Source organism: Leptodactylus fuscus, chromosome 6 (genome assembly GCF_031893055.1).
Source record: "Leptodactylus fuscus isolate aLepFus1 chromosome 6, aLepFus1.hap2, whole genome shotgun sequence".
NCBI classification, from domain to species: Eukaryota; Metazoa; Chordata; class Amphibia; order Anura; family Leptodactylidae; genus Leptodactylus; species Leptodactylus fuscus.
The window spans coordinates 125,469,183-125,489,416 of record NC_134270.1 but is presented as its reverse complement, the minus strand read 5'-3'; the positions used below and the strand labels follow the sequence as shown (position 1 = coordinate 125,489,416).

The 20,234-nt window shown below is 40.4% G+C and overlaps 1 protein-coding gene across 2 annotated transcripts in view; it reads right to left on the bottom strand.

Moving 5' to 3' along the window:
- Nucleotides 1-18,212, bottom strand: part of MED24 (mediator complex subunit 24) — a 37,002-nt gene extending 18,790 nt beyond the window's left edge. For both annotated transcript variants that reach the window (XM_075278264.1, XM_075278265.1), the window contains exons 1-16: nucleotides 18,140-18,212; nucleotides 16,510-16,648; nucleotides 15,548-15,630; nucleotides 11,749-11,787; nucleotides 8,914-8,987; nucleotides 7,350-7,573; nucleotides 6,029-6,140; nucleotides 3,782-3,932; nucleotides 3,378-3,491; nucleotides 2,845-2,892; nucleotides 2,681-2,763; nucleotides 2,260-2,346; nucleotides 2,062-2,167; nucleotides 870-1,012; nucleotides 746-783; nucleotides 561-643 (exon numbers count right to left, since the gene is read on the bottom strand). In XM_075278264.1, the coding sequence (XP_075134365.1) occupies nucleotides 561-643; nucleotides 746-783; nucleotides 870-1,012; nucleotides 2,062-2,167; nucleotides 2,260-2,346; nucleotides 2,681-2,763; nucleotides 2,845-2,892; nucleotides 3,378-3,491; nucleotides 3,782-3,932; nucleotides 6,029-6,140; nucleotides 7,350-7,573; nucleotides 8,914-8,987; nucleotides 11,749-11,787; nucleotides 15,548-15,630; nucleotides 16,510-16,639 (1,515 nt within the window). In that variant the 5' untranslated portion in view covers nucleotides 16,640-16,648; nucleotides 18,140-18,212. The remainder of the gene's footprint in view (nucleotides 1-560; nucleotides 644-745; nucleotides 784-869; nucleotides 1,013-2,061; nucleotides 2,168-2,259; nucleotides 2,347-2,680; nucleotides 2,764-2,844; nucleotides 2,893-3,377; nucleotides 3,492-3,781; nucleotides 3,933-6,028; nucleotides 6,141-7,349; nucleotides 7,574-8,913; nucleotides 8,988-11,748; nucleotides 11,788-15,547; nucleotides 15,631-16,509; nucleotides 16,649-18,139) is intronic.
- Nucleotides 18,213-20,234: the final 2,022 nt, after the last annotated feature.

Sequence of the window (20,234 nt, the reverse complement as noted above, 5' to 3'; positions counted from 1 at the left end):
AGATCAGTAGTTCCTTATTCCCTGTTCCTCCCAGTTACAAGGCATGAGGAACAGTGAAGGAAACAAGAGTTAAGCATGCACACTGCTCTATTTAATCTCACTTCATTAAACTTCTCCTTGTCTTGCAGCAGGGGGTGCAATAGAGAGCCCTGTTCTGCAGATTGCCAGAGGTCCCAGTAGATGGATCTCCATTAATCCAGCAGTTAAGGTGTAGGATTAATGGAGGACCGTTCCTATAGCCCTACATTTTCCATGAGCTCTTGCAAAGACTTTAAAAATCTCAATAGTTGTACTACCTATATACAGTATATAAGCTTATCGATTGTTACAGTGCAGGTATTTCTAGATACAACTTACTGAATCTGCATATACAGCGAATAAACTGCAATTTGTATGGAGAGTCATTGCGCATTGTTACTAACAGCTAGGAGGCAGTGGGCTAAATATTGAACAATGGCTCCCCCTGGTGGTAATTATATAAAATTACTTTTTGCAGCCTCACATAGAAATAACCAGGTAAAATTGTTAGACTAGACTGAAGTGGCTGGTTAGTGGAGTACCTCTGAGCCGTATGTCTGTGCCACGTGACAAAGCATGAGAAAGGAGATATCGAACAGAAGGGCACGAGTAGAGGCAGCTTTTGCTGTAAAGATAAAAATATATATTGATGTCAATTTTTAATGCAAACCATGCTGAAAATATTGACTGCATAGAGCTAAATCAATAGTTAACCTCAGAGACTTACAGCTTTCAGCACTGATATGTCGGGTAAATTCATTCAGCCTGCAGGAACAGTAAAGTGTTATGTATAGGTCAATCTAGAAACACTTTACAGCCATCTCCTATCTCCAGCACATATTATTACTCACTGGATGAATTTACGGGCAAAAGATTTCAGTTTGCCAGTGGCAGCTGCAGCAGCCAACAGGAGATCCAGACTCTTCCCAGTCAACATATGTCCCAAGACTCCCAGTAGACCTTCAGGAGACTTTGAATGATCGGCATCCATCGTCTGTAATACAGAAAAAACTAATAAAGAAGCAGGTCTTCTATAACAAACATCAGTCCATGTGAATTACTACTACTGCATTACCATGTTACAGGAGACTAGAAAGATCATCAACACAATCAATACACATGGCTGAAGGGAAAGATTAGGGCTTCCTTGGGTATGTCCTTTACAATTACAGTGATATTTGGATAGGGATTAATGTAAAGTTGCAAGACCACCTTGCACATATACAAAGGAAACAAGATCTGCAGCCATGTGTCACAGAGGGGAAGAAAGAACGTCCCTATCTCTTTTAAAGCATACTTTAGATGACTTTTCAGTATAAGCTGCCTTGCATGTACACAAGAAATAACACTATATTAGGCCAATATATATCTTGTATCCTACATTTTGTAAGTTTCCACCTCTGCTGGCTTTCTAATGCTCAGTTCTCCTTGAGCTAGTAGATGGGGGCTAGCTGCTATGATGTCTCCTACAAAGAGCACAAACAGAAAACAGGAAATTCTGCCCCTAAATCTCACTCACCCGGAAGCAGCAGAACCACCATGTAGAACACTATAGAGTAGTACTGGACAGTATTCATTTAAACAAAGTACCTTAGGGAGACTGAAAACTTACTACTAGCTGCACCAGTATGTCTGTGTTTTTCCCTACACTCTACCTTTACTTCCTCCTATTTTATCCATAGATTTGTAAGGGCATATGCAATTAGAGACTTCAGTTTACTGATGGAAAGTCTTGGGAGACCAAGACAGACTCAGCAGAGAATATCAGTTTAGGAGGGAGTGTGGAAGAGCAAAGAAGCCTAATTGGAGAAAAGGGCATTTTCTCTAAAAAGATATATTACAAAGTTTCTTACACTGACTACTGATTTAAGCAATTGTTGAACGGTAAGAGACCTACACTACATTTATTTTAAGGACAAGTAATAAGATGCCGGATTCATTTGTTATTTTAAGGTGTGAATACACGATGGGTCTTAGAGGAAACACGCTACATAAGTGATCCACCACAACCTATGGTTAAACCTGCAGTCTTTAATGTCTCACCTTAAGAATATTGGTCACAGTGGGTTCTGCTCGGAGAATGAGGCCTGGATTGGGCTGAATGGCAGAACTTTCAGATGAGCGGGGAGCCTGTTCTCGATCTGCAGATCTGGAAAAACAACAGAGGAGGAGATTGGAATTATGGTAAAGAAATTCTAAAGCTATGTAAATAAAGATGGCTGCTGGGACAAGATATGTTACCTTTTAGCCACAAGGTGATCTAAGTGATGGTCGGAAAGCAGGCCGAGCTTGTTACATTCCTGAAGTAATAGACTGACACAGTCGCAGCTGAAGAATACAGACACCATATTAGGATAGATGTGGAACCAATTGCCCAAAAAAGTGATTACTAAGCACACTTCACCACTCTAAAGAACATAGAATGAATTGGTTTTCTATGTAACTGGCACCAGCGTGTCAGATAGATAAATAATACTGTAAGCCCCCACTTTTGGTGGGTATATATTACTGCTGCTGAGTTCAGTGAGAAGATTGGGAGAATGGCAGTGGAAAAGCAGTAGGGAAATAAACAGCTAATACTTCTTTTATTTTATCATGATTTCACCCTATGGAGATTTTTTGCTCAACTAGAGACCCCTTTAAAAGAGCAGGAACAACTTACTTGCATCTCTGGTCAGCTTTATCCAATAAAGGGGTAAGTTTCAGCAGATACTCAAAAGCAGTATTCATATCTTCATTAAAATCCTATGGAGACAGGGTAGTGGCAGCACTGAGTATTCACCATAACAACTGAATGATTATATCTCGCTTTGTTTTTCCCCTTACCTGATCCGCTTGCCAAAATTTCTTTAATTTTGATAGCACTTGTGGAATCTGGAGAGGAGACAATTGATATACAGATGTATGAATAATACCATCGGTCCTTTCATTCTTTAGATTGAATGCTCTTTTCATTCTCAATCTCATTTGTTCTCCCTAAAAATGCTCTTGCACCTCTATTGGAAATTGCTATGAGTAAGTGCAGTAGAAATCAAGACAAAGGACCGAGGCTGAGGATTAGATCAGAACTAAACAATAAAAGACCAATGCCTTGTCTTTTCCAACACACAAAAATGAATTCTCAGTTTTTCAGAGTGGATTGATGTGACAGTTTCCACGTAGGGAAGGACAAGTGATGAATGCGACAATAACCTTCAAGTGAAGGACAGTTGTCATGCCGTCAGACGTCAACCCTCATTCTCTTCCCAGGCAGATTAGTTTTCTATTGTACAAGAGGCTATGTAACCGTGTCTGATGACTGATGATCATACGCGTTCAGGGACCTATTGGAACCTGTTCAACATTTTACCTGAACATACCTTAAGGAAGGTAAATGCAGTCCATTTCAATTCATCAGTCCCTGCAGGGGACTCTATTAACCCTACAACACAAGCCTTCCAGACTTCAAGTAGAAACAGGTGGGATGGGATCCGCTGTGGAGGGGAAGACAGAGCAATGATCAGAAATTACACCCATGTATTGTTAAAGTAATACCCTGGAGAAAATTGGTTTATCATGAAAGCTAATAGTAACTACAGACAGCCTAGGACAGCCTGTGGCTTTACATTTAGCTATGAATGGTCATTTCAAGACAGCTGGCGAGCCACAGGTTGGATCACCTCGGACTATCCTGGGGGATTTGTAACATAGATCTCCCTAAATTCCAATTTGGTGCTTTGTCATGGTTAGTCCACTGCAGGTGCAGCCTTATTCACAGTCTTACCTGCATCCTCTTCACTGTGTTCAGCTGTTCCACCAATGGCTGCGCCTCTCCCGTCAGGTTCATTGTGCCTTCTAACATAACAACAGCATGGACTGTGGGGAATCCAGTCCGATGCAGCTGGTCAGAATGTGCACACAACATTGATGGGATGCTGTGGAGAATATATATATACAATATTAGGAACATGTTTGACGGGTACATTAACACAATGCAGGGCCCATCAGGTCTTTTAATTTTAGGTAAAAACTTTCTACAGTTTGGCTAACAGGAGCTCATATGTATTCAGGAGGGGAGCAATGTCCCCACTCCTACTAGCACTGACTAACAGTCTGCTCTGTAGGGTTATGTGAAGTGCTCTTATGATAAATGCAAGGAAGCACGCTTCTGATGTATACACTAGAATTAACTATGAGTCCACTATATTCTTTCACTGCACCTACTTTTTGGTTACTATGAGTCTGGACCTGTATCTGTAATATGTTGTTCTTACATAGAGCAGCATACAGAGTGATGAAATGACTTACGCTACTAGATATGCTGCAACTACAACCAGGAGGTGGAAGAATGAAAACATCAGAGAAATTTAGACCCGTGCACATGAGAAGATGGTTCTGTCATATGCATCAATGTCATGCATTTTAGAATAGACTGGAAACCAGTGTCTTCTGCATTTGGGTCAGAATACTCTACAATGGTTTAGGATGGCAGGAAATAATACCTCTGAGAGGTCAGCATCTTCAGAAACATCTGTTTCTGACTAAATGTTTACACACACATCTAATATATATATATACACACACACACATATATATATATATACATATGTATACACACACACACACACACACACACACACACACACACACACATACATACATATATATATATATTTAGATGGACACGCTTTTTCTGAGGATGGAACCAGCCTGGTGCAGCCACTAACAGCCTTGCATCTTTTAACTTACAGAGAATCTTCTGCAATGTAAACATATCTGCAGACCTCCTCTATACAAATATACAGTAACACATAAACATTGTGCAGCCAGCAGTCGACGGACACGCAACACATGCACAATGTCACAACATACACACAAACAAGTCAACTTTTTTTTTCTCCCCATACATTTAACACGCCTAACAATTGCATCATACCAACATTAACCAGACTTCAGATGGCCTTGGCTGAAGGAAGAAACCACAGATCACTTTAGCCCTAGGGAAGTGGTTTGGGATAGGGAAAGTGCCAAAATATTACTCCACAAATGCCAAAATTGCTATCAGCCACTGTTTGAGTGCATCTCAGAAGGACTTTCATATCAAAAAAACACGATGAAAAAAACCGATATATTGTGACATGCCAAGCACAGGGCCAGAGAAACGTCAATGATCCGTCTCGCAGGCCTTGCATCAAGCATAATACATTACATCAGTTTTATGGGGGGGGGGGGGTTTGGAACTGTGAAATGTTCATAGTTATCGTTGTCAGCTATGTTTGCTGACAATCCGCTATACTTGTCATTGGGTCACCCAGAGGGACTTTTATCATCTCTTCCAAAGCTTCCATTTTGCTTACGGAGCTGAGACATATCTGGCCATATTGTCTGTTTTTTAGAGTAAGTCTTTATCAAGGAATCATTGCCATATCAACAATAAGTTGTAGTAATATAAAACAAGGAACAAGTGTCACATCACACAGTTGTGAAAAAGTCTGTGCTGCAGTGTCTTTGCCAACCACAGCTATTGTGGCCCCCTTCAATCCCAATATTAGTTGGGTGTTCTGACTGGCTCTTATGCCATTTCTAGTTAAGATGGTGTAAAATTTTCTTCTATGTAAGCTCATATAAAGTCTTCCAAAAAACGTTCAGAAATTATAAGGAGAGAGAGAGTCCGACAGCTTATTTATTCACAGAACTAAATGAGAAATCTTCATTATGGAATGGTGATCTTTTTTCACAGCCATACAACGTAGTTCCTCCTTACCCAAAGGGGGATACATCACAGATGAATAGGGGCAATTATAAGGTTTCTATACACTTGTCAGCGAATAGCACATATTACATGTACATAAGTTAAGCAGATACAAAATGTCTGAAGTTATCTTGTTATATTGAACATTATACAGACTCGGGGCATCACATATACAAGATGTTCACTGCTTTTAGTTTCAAAATACAAAAGGAAAATGTATAGAGTCTCCGTGACACAAGTATACATCTAGCCGAATAATGCAGTGGGACAAGGCCATACCTCCTGATTAAGGAGACACAATCTTCAGCTTTGCTCCTCAGCTGAACACTGGGAAGAAGATTTATGCACTCGGCAAGTCGTAGCAATGATTGTTCCACGGATGCCCAGGAGGCTACAAGTAAAGAAGACACGATAACAAGGTCTGACACATCTGCCAGCTAGAGAGTACAGCCCAATACAAGTACCACGATCTAGAAGACATTGCTAATCTGATACAAAAATGAGGGACGGCAACTACTAGGCTTGAAAAAAGGACTACTTGGCCTGAGAGTTAGAAGTTTTCCTATATGCAGGGGATCTCAAACCTCCTTACGGAAACCTCAAAAATTCTTTAAAAGAGGTTTTCTGCATTGAATATTAGCTTATTACCATGGGAATATTAGATGGGTCCCATGGTAATAAGCTGATCACAAAGTCTCCCTCTGTTGTGATCTCCATTTGGATTCAGTCAGAACGTGTCACACTACTATACCCGTAACAAGGTAGAGTAGGTCACAAAAAATGGTAGAAAACCTATGGTGGCTTTCATAAAACCAACATAATAAAATGGGTTTTTAGCCTGCAGGCGTCCACTGGACATGGTCATCTCAGAGAAGCGTCTAGGCCTTCTATCAGTTATCCTTTACCAACCCCTATCCTTTCAACTTGACTGATGGCTTTCCTGTTCCTTATGTCACTGAAAGTACCAATGAAATCTGGCACCTGAACTATGGACTCCATAGACAGTGGATGTACAGTGACAATCCGCACTGTGGGGAACATCCTGAGGGAACTATTGTGCCTCGTCTCTGGTACTGCCATTTAAAGACACTCTAAATTATGTGAACAGGCTCCTTTTAAGCACTGTCTGTAATAAAGGATATGTAATCTAGAATGAGAGCTAATTCTTGTCACCAACCTACCCTCTCTAGGTGTACTGTTCTGGCTTTGATCGAGAAAAATATGCACCAGATGTACAACTATTAGTACGTACTGGGGCATTTTATTAAACAACTCTGGGCTGGACAAGCATATTTAGGACACTATATTGCATTTCCGAGACTGAATGTGGTCCAGATACCGAAACTCTTTGCATCATAGTGATCTGCCAATCTGCAGCTCTATTGCCCTGTACTGTATATAAGACACAAAAGTCACAGTACACCCCTATTTGTGTGATGGTGCTGATGACATGAGAATAAAATTTAAAGGGGTTGACCACAAATTTGCCAAATTAAATAATTTATCAAAATGTTTGTGGGACAACCCTTTTAATCTGGAGATGTCCCCCTAACAAACTAAGCAAAAGCTTGTCTGGTGGCAACAAAACAGGTATACTTACCCGGTTCCTCAAGCTTGGCAATATGGATGAGAGCCATGTTCTTGGTACTATTGAGGAGGGCCTCAAGCCTCTTCAGACACAGTGACAGAGTACTGTCTCCAGTTAAAGGGTCTAAAAGTTCCTTCAACTTTTCCACATAGAAGGCTGAGCCTCGCAAAAGCCAGTTTACAGCGTTCATCAAGGCCCGACATAGGCTTAGACATTCTTCTGCTTTACCATGACAGCTGTGACAGAAGACATTAATATCTATGAGACACAGTGCTTAGAAGAGTTGTGCCATGAAAGACACGTACAGCATATTCATAGGAGATAGGCGAGTGTCCCAGAGGTAGGACAGAAATCTGTTTAGAAGTGACCCCCAGTTCCAAAACCACAGACCAAACCCAGTCCAGTTTACTCAATCCTGAAGCCAGATCCACAGTTGCTAGGTTTATGCTGTTTCTATAACATTTAAAAAAGTGAATGTAGAACAGTGAGATACGCGGTTTCTGTAACGTGTGATATTCAGAACCAGCTGTTTCCACACTATTCTAGTAACTCACATTAATGTCTATGGGAGTTATAGAAAAATAGAGTAGCTCAGTGAGCTAGGCTGTTCTCATAAAGAAGACCACCACTGACAGCATGGATTTGTCTACTAGCAAGAAGGGGAGAGCTGGGAAGGAATCTGGGGTGGATCATATCTAGACATAGGTACTGGTCGCAGAGTTGGAAATGTAATGAATACCTGTTGTGGTACATCCCCTTTAAAAGGGTTTTCTGAAACGATGATAGTGATCACCTATTATTAGAATCTGTATGGGTCCGATACTCGGAAATCCCAACAATCAGCTATTTGAAGGGGCTGCAGCATTCACTGCTCATCACGTACAGCGCTGTACACTGCATAGTGCAGCAGCATGGCCATAACACAGTGCACGTGATGTCCCCTGCTTAAAGAACAAACATTGCAGCCTTTACAGCTGACTATCAGGGTTGCCGAGTGTGGAACCCCCTCACTGATCCGATATTGATGACCAATCCTAAAAAATTCTCATAAATATTATAGTGCCAGGTAAACCCCTTTAGAAAGTTATTGTAATGTGCAGTTGCAAGTAAAATATCATGGCCATCTGATATTATAATTCAGGTCTCATCTTAGTTAGGATCTTAATCGGGGTTACAAACCATAAAGCAACCATTTCAACTCTGATAGGGACCCCTTACTCAGCTTTCCCAGGCTTCTGAACAGCAAACCTGTAGCATCTAAACCAAATGTTATAAGTAAGTGAATTTGCTATTCAGGAGTCTTGAAAAGATTGGAGACAATTTCCCCCCCAAAATTGAGCGGTTGTACGTTTGCTATACAGGTTGTCAGCTTTCCTAAGAACAAACATTTTTGAGATATGGTTTAAAAATAGTTTTAATAAAGCTGAAGAACTTCTGTTTATTCCGACCATTTCCTACTTGAGATATTTTTCATACGGCAACACTATCAACAATACAAGGGTCAAGAGACAAATCTAATGTCAGGTCTACAGCAAAAAAAAAAAATCAAAAAAAAAAAAAATCAAAGATATTATACCTGAGATTATCACAGAACATGTCCATGATCTCCAACAGAGACTGGACGCAGAGCTCTCTAGAGAAGTCTTCAAACTAAAGATGGAACAAGGAATCATCATTATCACAATATAGCAAACCATATCACATATGTATATTTCCTATTATAAGAAGATCCCTTCTCTTTCTCTTAAGGAGTCTGATAAAGTCACTAGAGGAGCTGTAATGGTAGACAGTCATAACCCAACTCTCCCAAGCCTCAACATAGTAAGTCTACCTAGTTATGCAGTAATAAGAGATAACGGTGTATTTCTGCAGAACTACAGTTTAAGGATCTAGAAAAGCTGGGTGACATCCAGTTGAGGTTCTGTCAAGAAGACCACTTCCTCTTGTCTAGTAGTCTAGGTCAAACAGAGTGAATTTTCTGTAGTACATGCTCTTAAAAAGGGGTAGTGTCAGACATTGGTGGCTATAATATATTACAGGCAGGGGCCCAAACACTATGACCAACAATGACAACTCTGCTCTGCTTTCCTCGAAGGCCATATGAGTGGCCTATTTTAGTCATGGGCTGACCATGAGGTAGCCTAGAGAGTGTTAAACTGTGTGAAGATAAGTGGCCCTGAGCTTTAATAACACATCCCCTTTAATACTTGCCCTCTAGGTAAATAAATAATATCTTCAGATTAGGAGTTCTGCATCCTGAGGTCCTCCAGCTGTTCCAGAACTTCAAATTCTAGCATATCCATCATGCCTACTACTATGAGATCATGCTGGGACTTGTAGTTCCCAACAACTGGAGAACTACATGTTGCAGATCACTGCATCGATGATCATTCCTTATGCTCAATACTGTCTAGTTAAGAGGGCCGTTGGCCATTCATTAGCTGAACATAAGATCCCACTAAACATTCTCACTGTTTACCACATATTTATGTTGTTTCTGTTGTGCATTCCCAACCACAAAAATGTATATTTCTCCATATAGCTTGTGATTATGAGAAACCCCACCTAACCCTCTGCTCGTTGCTAGCCACAGATCCTATGGGGTTAAATTCCTGGTACATACATCTCCTTCTCTGCTGACCATATTTCTTCCGCTAATGTAAATATTTGCGTTTCTCAGCTCGAGACTTGATTTTTTTTTTCCGCTCTGGAGGCGAGGTGACCAGAGAGCGATATTATGTACACATAAATGTATACATAAAAGTGTAAACACGCAGTCCTCATTTGCCTCCGACCAGCCAATGTTTCTTTGTAAAAGGGAAAAACAGTCTTCTTTCTGTAGCTCCTGCCATATGACAAATATCCTCATCTTCAATTCCGTCTGGTTTACTTGAGATGGAAAATTAGAGACCCCCAAACAGAGACCAGTTATGGTATTTATTTAAGTACATTGGATCTTAGACTATTTTTAGTTAACGCTCCAAACATGTACTGTTTGGAAGCTGCTTGGTTCCCTAGGACGAAAAGAAGCTTGTCCATCCACCAGGGAATGCTCTTCTACTTCTGTGGTCTAATGGTTCATCTATCTCCCTTACACAGCACTTTATATGGACACTTTGGGCAACATACCATATATTTCCAGGAATCATTTGAACCATATTGGTTTCCATACTACTGCAAGAAACCATACGGTCCAAATTCAGGCATGTCAATGATTGGCTAGATAGGGCCTCATACACATGGTCCACAAGTCACTTGCAATCTCTGATGCTGTAATCTGCTGCCTGTGATCTAGCTGGATTGGTAGAACTGGGGAGAAGAGATATGTTGACCCATTTCTTACGTCGCAAATTGGCGGCCTACTTAGGGGCAGCTTCAGTGATATTACTTTGCTCTTCTCTCCCTAGCATCTCCTGGTCTCTTCCCCTGCTCCGGGAGCACAACTATGACGTATGTGCACCCGGAGCAGGGGAAGAGACCGGGAGCAGTGAGGTTAGTATTGGAGCCACTGTGGTGGTGGTAGGGGGGACAACAAAATCTGTGGCGCTACTCTGGGGAGGAGGGGCCACGACTGGTGGGGACATTAAACAGTGCCTGGTTAAGGGTCAGTTCACATAGAGGAATTTGCCACGGATTTTGGGGAATCCGGAGCAAATTCCTCCTGAATCCACCTCCCATTATTTTCAATGGGAGGCAGAGATTGCAGCAGGACACGGAAAAAAGAAGCGTCCTGCTTGATCTCAGAATCCACAGTTCAAGACGATCTCCTGATTAGGCCCATTCATCCGCAGTGGGATGCCGTGACGGAATCCTGATGCATTGCATCGGCATCCCGTCGTGGCTAGCCATGCAAAAAAGCCGGCGGTGGAAAATTAAGAGCGATTTCCTCTTCATTTTCCACTGTGTGAACTGATCCTAAGAGGCCTATGCCTTTTAAGAGTTGTGGTTGCATCTGATGCCAGCGAAGCACCAATTAAGACCAAAGTAAAAAAAAAAAAATTATAGAACTGAATCTGTCCCAAAGTCTATATTTTTTATTGAAAATCTACAGATCTTAACTAAATAAAATCAGACACTGATACAGGCTTTATATCTAACCTGTATTATTTTATGATCTTTTGACTCGATATTCTTTTAACAGCATTTAGAGACATACTTTACAGCAGTCACATGAGACTGAACTTGACTTATTGGGGCAGATTTATTAAAGCATGAAAACAAGTTATTCCCCTCAGTTTTGATCCCATCATTTTTGCAGTCTGTCAAGAGTGGTGAATGACCCTTAGCTGATAATTGTCTACTTTACAGGTAAATCTGTTTTGAAAATTTTTGCCCCCTAATCAGAACCCACAATAAAATAACTTAGTTTATGTTGACTCTATGCACACATGACCCAAACTGTAGGACTTACCTTACTGATCGCTGTCAGGACTGTAGAGTATGATACCATCTAAGGAAAAGACAATCCACATTAATCTAAAGGTTCTGCATCACATTAATCTATTAACTAAAACTTTCAATTCTGTGCATCCTTTAAAAGGAACCTGTCAGGTCCAAAGTACCCAGAGGTCCTTATGGACTGGAGGTCTAGCAACAGCCCTATCCTAAAAAGATCCATGGCCACAATGAAAAAGAAAAATCTTCATACTTACCTAGAGAAGAATCCGATGAGTTGTTCACGGAAACCCGAGAAATACACCTCAGCTACACTGTGTATAAGCACAAGGTCCAGCATGTGCAGATTGAAACAACGGAGGTACATCTCCGGCTAACCTGCTGCAATGTACAGTAGTGGTCTCGTGGATGGATTTAACCACGCACAGAAAATGCAGACACCCCCCCCAGCATTTCAGTTATTGCTATCACAGTCATGGTTTTCAACCTTTACAATGAAAAGCTTGGCCTGCTACCTAGGAATTGTGGCTCATAGCTACAGTGAAAACCAGACGGTTAAGTCAGCTTCTTTGCCGCATGTGGGTCCACTGAGAGATGTGTTAGCGCTGACACTGTGGCTCTGGTACATAAGGACCTGTAGGTAGTTTAGTGTCCCAAATGGACCTGACATATTCCCTTTAAAAGGACTGTGCAGTATCAGCAGATAAATAATACTGGTTGTACAATGAAAAGTTGCATAGTTTTCCAATATACTTTATGTATATTTTTCAGCTTTTCTAGATCTCTGCTTCTTTTCATATTTTCTGCTTATTTCCAGTGCATAAAAACCAGTCCATGGTCGTGTGATATACAGTCTAGAGTCATGTGATATACATACAGGTGCACAGCTGGTCACCAGGCAGATGTCTGATTACTGTGCTGAGACTTACAAGCTATGCACCTGTGTTCATCACATGACCGTGGTCTATATATCACATGACTGTGGTCTGTATATCCCATGACCGTGGTCTGTATATAGAATGACTGTGGTCTATATATAGAATGACTGTGGTCTGTATATAGAATAACCGTGGTCTGTATATAGAATAACTGTGGTCTGTATATAAAATAACCGTGGTCTGTATATAGAATGACCGTGGTCTGCATTATTTTATATCTTTTATATATTGTCTAACTTTAAAGGGGTTTTCCAGTGCATCAATATCAGACTGACACGTGTCCAACTCTATCTTGCGGTACAGGTCAGGTCCTATTCCTATTCAATATCTGATTGGTGAGTTCCAACTTCTGGCACCATCACTGAGATGTTGGAACTAATTGCTACACTGGAGAACAGCACATCTCTGTACACTGGGAAGTGGCTGTTAATGGGAGCAATGGGAACAACACTGTAGTACCATTCATGCCTTTAACCTGATCAGTGTTGATACCAGGAGCCAGACCCCACAATCTGAGCTGCAATAGCACAGAATGGCCTCTAAGCAGCGTATTGTGCAGTCTGCATTTGTCTCCGTACTATGCGCAGATATTAAACGGTCGGTGTGCCAGATGTTGGACCCTCACCAATATGATACTGATGGCTTACCCTAAGGACAGGACATCTATATCTGGTCTTGGAAAACCATTTTAATATGCTCAAAAACCCATCTAAGAGAATATAAATAAATGGTACATCTTACATTACATATAATAAGATTTAATCTAATGTAATATACTTTGGTTTATCCATCACATTTACTAACAGTAATACAAATCATGTATTCATAAAGTCGAACAATGGAAGTCAAAGCGGTTTAATTTAATTACACATATACAATGGGACACTGGTGGATTTTTGGCAGTCCTGCAGGGGGAAAAAAATCTATATAGGTTTTCACATGTCTTGATAAATGAGATTGCAATTCCCTAACCTGATATTAAATCAATCATGAATAAATACTAGAAATGATAGACTATATTGTGTGTGTGCATTCATTCATTACCTATCCAGGGCTTAAAGAGGATGTCCATGCAAATCCACTGCTCCCGGCCAATTTAAAAAATAATTTGGGTGTACATTTTTGCCTGGACAATCCCTTTAAGAGCCCAATAACCTGGCCCATTGCAATCTGATTTGTTGTAATGGAGAAAAGTACCTAAAACTTGTACATTGATTAAAATGACGTAAATGTCCATAAACTCCACACTCAACCGAAATATAATGCAAGTACTTTTATTCAGAAAAATTTCAGGTTGAACGAGAAGATAACAGTGTGGTCCAAACTACCTCTCTGCATTACGGAGGACCAACGTAAATAAAATTATAGTAATACCACAGATTTTCTATGTAGTGCATAACTCTACGGTGCGAATAACAAAATACTGATTTAGGAGAATCCGTAACTTATTTTGAGATCTAGTATACAGGGTACCCAGAATTGGCACTACAGAATGCATGGGTTTATTTTTTGGTGGCGCAATTTCAGCTTTTCCACGGATGGGCATTAACTGAGGGGAGGTCATCCAGCACACCGCCAGTTTCTCATATTGACCTGCTGGGGTCACTGAAGGCCATGGGTAAACCTTCCCTCTCTCTGATACATAGGGTATGGTGGGAGTGTAAACTTACTTTAGAAATAGGGAAGTGCACCGTGTATACAACTATTTGGCATAACCTTTGTTTGTTTGAAATATTGCAGCTGGAAGAAATGAATAGATGGCAACAGAAGGGAACCAACTCCTTGTACTAATTACATATAGACGGGGTATTGAACCCATTCAAACAACAGCGAAGAATTTGTTAGACATGTCATATAAGCGCAGGCCTTGGTGGTCGATCTGAATATAGGATCGATGGGAGTGTTGGGATATGTGGTTAAAGTGGAAGCATCTAGGGGATTCATTTCTGTATATTGAGGCATCTTGGATCTTTTTGTGGGAAATCCTAAGTTGGGAGAGAGCTGTAGGACCGCAGTTAGCTGTACATTGGAAAACAGTGATGGAGTCGCCAATCTCTTTGTCAATTGATATGGCACGTCGTCGCTCACAATTATTCTTAGTGCACAGAGTGTATAAGACCATGGTAATACTAAAAATAGAGATGATGATGAGATGATGATAAATTGAGCGATGCACAGGGGGCTTATTGACTATGAGTCTGAACATGGGAGTATTGGGATGTTTTGGGGAAGAGAAGGGGGTTAAGGATGGAACAGGTGTCAATCTCGAAGATTTTGTATCATGTCCAGAAAACCACTGCTAAACAATGGTTGGATTTGGTCCCATCCGGAATTGGAGTGGTAGTACAGGCTCTAAATCTCACTGCAGGCATGAAACAGAAGGTCTATATAAAAATAGGGACATTACAAAAGTTTGAGAACCAGTGGGAAAAATGGCTAGATCACAGAGAGAAGCAGATTATCTATGTTAGGGAGCATGATATTGGGGAATAATGAGAGGTACAGTGGGCCTGGCAGTTTATGGTGAAAAAGAGGAGTCTTTACTTGACAGACTGACAAGCTGTGGGAGGGGGGAGATGGCTGAAGGATTATATGTGTATTTCTTTTCAACCATCTCCGTTCATTTATTTTATTTTCCTGTTCTTTGAACTTCTTGATGTCTCAATAAAGTTTGGCTTGACTTACAAAAGAAACGTCTACCCTGTGGTATACTACTTCCATTGTGTGACATATGGACAGTCTTCAGAAGTTCTGATAATGGTAAAATGTATACCTAAATCTGGATCAGTGTGTGAGTTTCTGAATAATGATTTGCATTATGTTTTAGAGAGTGCAGAATGCTGTGATTTTTCTTCAGCTGGGTGGAAACGGACATACCTGAGAGTTGATGGCGTACTTGAGATAGGAAAGGATAAGAGGGTTGGGTGCAGGTCCGATCATGGCTTGATCTAAAAGTGCTTCTGTAGAGAGAGGAATAAAAACTTAGCTATAACATCTGCAGTCAAAAAAAACCTTCAAATGGATAAAAATGACTGGACCAATGTGCAAGATTTATAACAATATGTACCTCTCAGTAAGCTGTGTACAGCTTGTAAATTGTACAATAGATCTTACAGGGACTAGCTACTTTAGGAGGAATGTAGTTGATCCTCAGACCTAGTGCTTAGTTGCCTCAGTAAGTCCACAACATCTGAATAAGACAACACCATGTGTGCTTCACTGCTGCTTTTAAAATTCCCCATACCATGTCAAATAGTGAAGAGGAACATTTTAGTGACTAGTAGAGGTCCCCACAATCAGATATTTATCACATATCCTGTAGTTTTCTCCACTGATAACACTTACCATCTCCTAATAACACTTATAGTAGGGGGCAAGGGCATGATTGCTGGAGGTCCCACCCTAGGAAGTGGTAGTGTGCTTGCATACTCAATTCCCTTTATTTTATGGATCTGAAGGCACGCTTTACATGTGACCTGTGATCCCAAGAAATTAGACATTTGTTCCATTTCCTGAATAGTGTTATTATAGGGAAAAACCTTGGTTGGGAATGCAACCTTGCAGAACTGGAGTCCTGAGTTCAAATCCTATCAAGGACAACATCTGCAAGAAGTTTACATGTTCACCTTGTGTTTGTATGGGAATACTCCCAGTAGTTCAGTTTCCTCCCACACAAAGACATACCAATAGGGAATGTAGATTGTGAGCCCTATATGGGACAGTGACTGACGATGTCTGTAAAGCTCTACGGAATATGATGGTGCTATATAATTAAGCAAAATAAAGTAATAACAACAACAGCAATAAATCAGAAGCTGAAGGAGCTTGATAAATCTAACCTGCTAAATTCAAGATGTCCCATGTAACGCCTTTGGGGAAGAATCTCTTCATGTTGATAGCCCATTGGTAATCGCTCCATCGCTCCTTCCATGCCTGCAGAATGGCCTGTTTCAAATTTACCAGCTTCATTTTACAATCCTGTTTAAAAAAACAAAACCCCACAAACTTTTTATTGGATATGATATGGACCCAGCAAACAAATAAGCTGTTATACCAGGCATGTTCAACATGCTTCATTATTGTGGGGATGATTCAAGGTGTAGAGAGTCATTAAGCCCCTCACCAAGGATTGGTAAACTTTTCTGAATAAGTTCTCAAAAGTAATGTTGCCAATTAAATGAACTGTACTGTAATGTATATCTTTGACCTCTTTTTTTTGTAGAGCTCAGAAAGCATTCCAACTCATACATAAGTTCCATCTTCTGACAAGTCTATATGCTAATGCCGATCACTTAAAGAGGGTCTTTCATGTTCTCGAACATTGCCGGAGGTCCCCTTGGCAGTACAAGTCTATGCAAGTGTACAGCTGGACACTCTGACAGTGTGATACAGTGCTGTGATACTGGTACCAAAAATAATGCCACTGATATGTCAATAATGGCAATGATATCTTTTACATCATTCTCAGGACTCTCAGTGTTTTTTCATTATCTGAAAAGAACAAATGCTTTCCCTTTGAACAGCTCAAAAACCAGAGTATAACTAGAAAATACATCAACAGACAACATACTTCAGGAAAAAGTAAATCATACAGGTTGTACCAAATTAAAGTTTGATTGTACACCAAAATCTGATTGCTGAGGTCCCACTAATCCAGAGATCTGCAGCACAGGTCACATACGTGCTGCTGCTATATTCATCTCTAAGGGACTGCCTAAGTGAAGCCAATTACTGTGTTCACTTATTAATGCCAGCCCCCTAGAGATTGACTGAAGACTCTATTCTTGTTATTAGTGGTGGTCCAGCGATCAGACCCCCACCTTTCAGACACTTATCCTCTATCCTGTAGAAAGAGGTGTAATTTGAAAGTCCAGAACTCCGATACAAAATCTGTGATATGGCCCATACCTGCCTTGTGCCATTTAGTGGTATATTTTATACGGCAGAGAGATGTATGTGGCTCTCACAGGGTTCAGGAGCGACTGCTATAGTCATACTCCCTATAGCTACACCCCTGACTGTAGATATGGGGGGGGGGGGCTTTAATTTGTGGTACAAACCACTTACTAATGTAAAAAAATGCAAGGAGACTATACAGGGTGTGCTTATAGCCTATAACCACAAAAAACACACAGCTCTGTAGGGGACATAAGACTGTTGTAGATCAATAATTCAGACTGAGTAATTCAGTTTAAGGTTTAGATTCATTTAAGCAATAACAAATGGCCACAACAGTGAGTAGAAGTGATCACTTGTATGAGATCTCATTATGGTCTGCTGAATTACCACTCACTATATGCGCAGGATGAGACATTACTGATGGATGGATATAGAAGATGCCTAAATACTTATGTACTACAATAAAACACCTAGAACAAAGTCTTCATTTCCATATCAAGTAACTACTACTAATAATTCTCCTTTCCCATTAATTATAACAGCAGACTGCACGACTATAACCCTACTTACCTACGATCACTACACAATTAAGCCTCTAAATTAGCAGCCGCCATGACAGGTCCTTGCGACAGAATTGGCCGAGTCGCAGAACAGTGACGTCATGACTACCCGCAAAGGATCTTGGGAGCTGTAGTTTCTTCGACCTGAGACGCGGCGGGAAAGAGGAGATGTTTTCGCAGTTACGTACCTGAGGTGGAAGCTTCGGATGGAAGAGTGATGGAGTCTTCTAGCTTTGAAAATAGTATGATAGTGTAAGTTTATCGTGAGGGAAAAAGTGTTAGAACATTTCTGAGCGGAGTGTATTGAGTACATCATATATATGTATATATATATATATATATATATATATATATATATGTATATATATATATATATATATATATATATATATATATATATATATATATAGATACGCATATACAGTCACCAGAGATAGGAGTCCAGGTTGTCCCTTAGTTTTTTTCCATAAGGATTAGTTCATTTGGTGTTATTTCCATTCCTTCCAGTTCAATGGAAGCCGCGCCATTGTGGAAACTCTGCGACTGAAAACAACAACAACAAATAAGTGGCGTCTTCATTTTTACCTCAGTTTCAGTGCTGAAACCCGCATTGAAATAGCAGCGAGTGGTTGTGTGTGGCCATGGTTTTCTACTGCAGGTCCCACAGGAAACCGAGATGGTTTTTTTTCATATAACATAAGTACGAATCTAGTAGGAGCTGACGTTTGTACGTCTTGGAAAGTTGGATTTCAATTCCTGTGGTTGTCAATGTTGAGCTTTCTCAGGGCCCATATTGAACTAAATACAAGATATTAAAGAGCTGTGGTGTTTTTTTTTTGTAAAACTGTGCATAAATTCAGATACTAGTGTCTGAATGAGAACCACAAACTGAAGCCAATTCCTAACCTGGGAAAGTCTCCATTCTGGCACACGTCATGTGTCTGATTTATTAACAGGCTGGAGCCTCTTGCGACTTGAAGTTTGTCGGGGTCATTAATAATACTGCATACAAAATGTCCCACTTTCAACTCTACCTACACCCTCTTCACCATTTAGGGGGCATTATATTATGGGGGGCACAAAGAAGCTGATCAGAGCCAAAGGAGACATTGGAGGCATAGGGTCTGATATTTTCATATAAAGATGCTTTCCATGATTAAATGGGTTTTCAAAGGAGAAAATGAATTTGTAGGAAAAAGTGTAAAATAAAGTGTAATTGTTATCCCATGGAAACCTTCTACATTAAAGGGATTATTTACCTTTGTATTATTGATAGCCTATCAGCTGGTCCAGGACAGTGTGACTCTGTAATGTATATATGCTGTGGGCCACGCTGCTGTATAAAGTGTAGTGGGGGCTTTTGTCCCATAGATTTCATTACTGGAAGGTGCGCTGACCTGTGCAGTCCCAGCTGTCAGACCTCGACACCCACAGATCTAATATTGATGGCCTATCCTAAGGCTAAGCCATCAATATTACAAATGTGAATAGCCCTTTTTATGGTCCTACTCTCCATTTTATTTATATGCTTTGGGAGGTTTGGGTTTTTGTTTTTTTTAAGAAAAAGGTGGAACCTTGAGCAGAGTCCATCTCTGGGAGCAGCATTTATCTCAAGAACATGGGTGACCCTGAGCATCGTCTCAAGGGCCAGTCACAAGAGAGAGATGACAGCAGATGTGTTGGTTTCTCCATTAGTATTAATGGGAATTCTGCTTGCTTGGCTATTTTTAGAACAGTCATAGACCATATTTACACAGATCACACCCCTTTGGCCCATCTTCTGTTCTGGACATATGGTGTTCCATGCGCATAAGGCCTTGGACAAATTTAGACAAATTCAGAAATGGATCCAAAAGTATAACGAAAACCATGCAATACTGTATGCCAAGTTCTGGCCATTTTTGGAGGCTTTTTTCATTGCAACTGATTATAACTTTGAAGTCATGTGTACAATCCACAATATTACATGCAACTTAAAGGGCCACATTTATTACGAGGCATACACCTTTTAAAATGTCTAGCACATCTTGTGATATCTGTACACCAAAATGTGTTATTTCGTGGCTGTTGCTAATAGTTAGAGGGGTTCCCAAGGACTTAATATG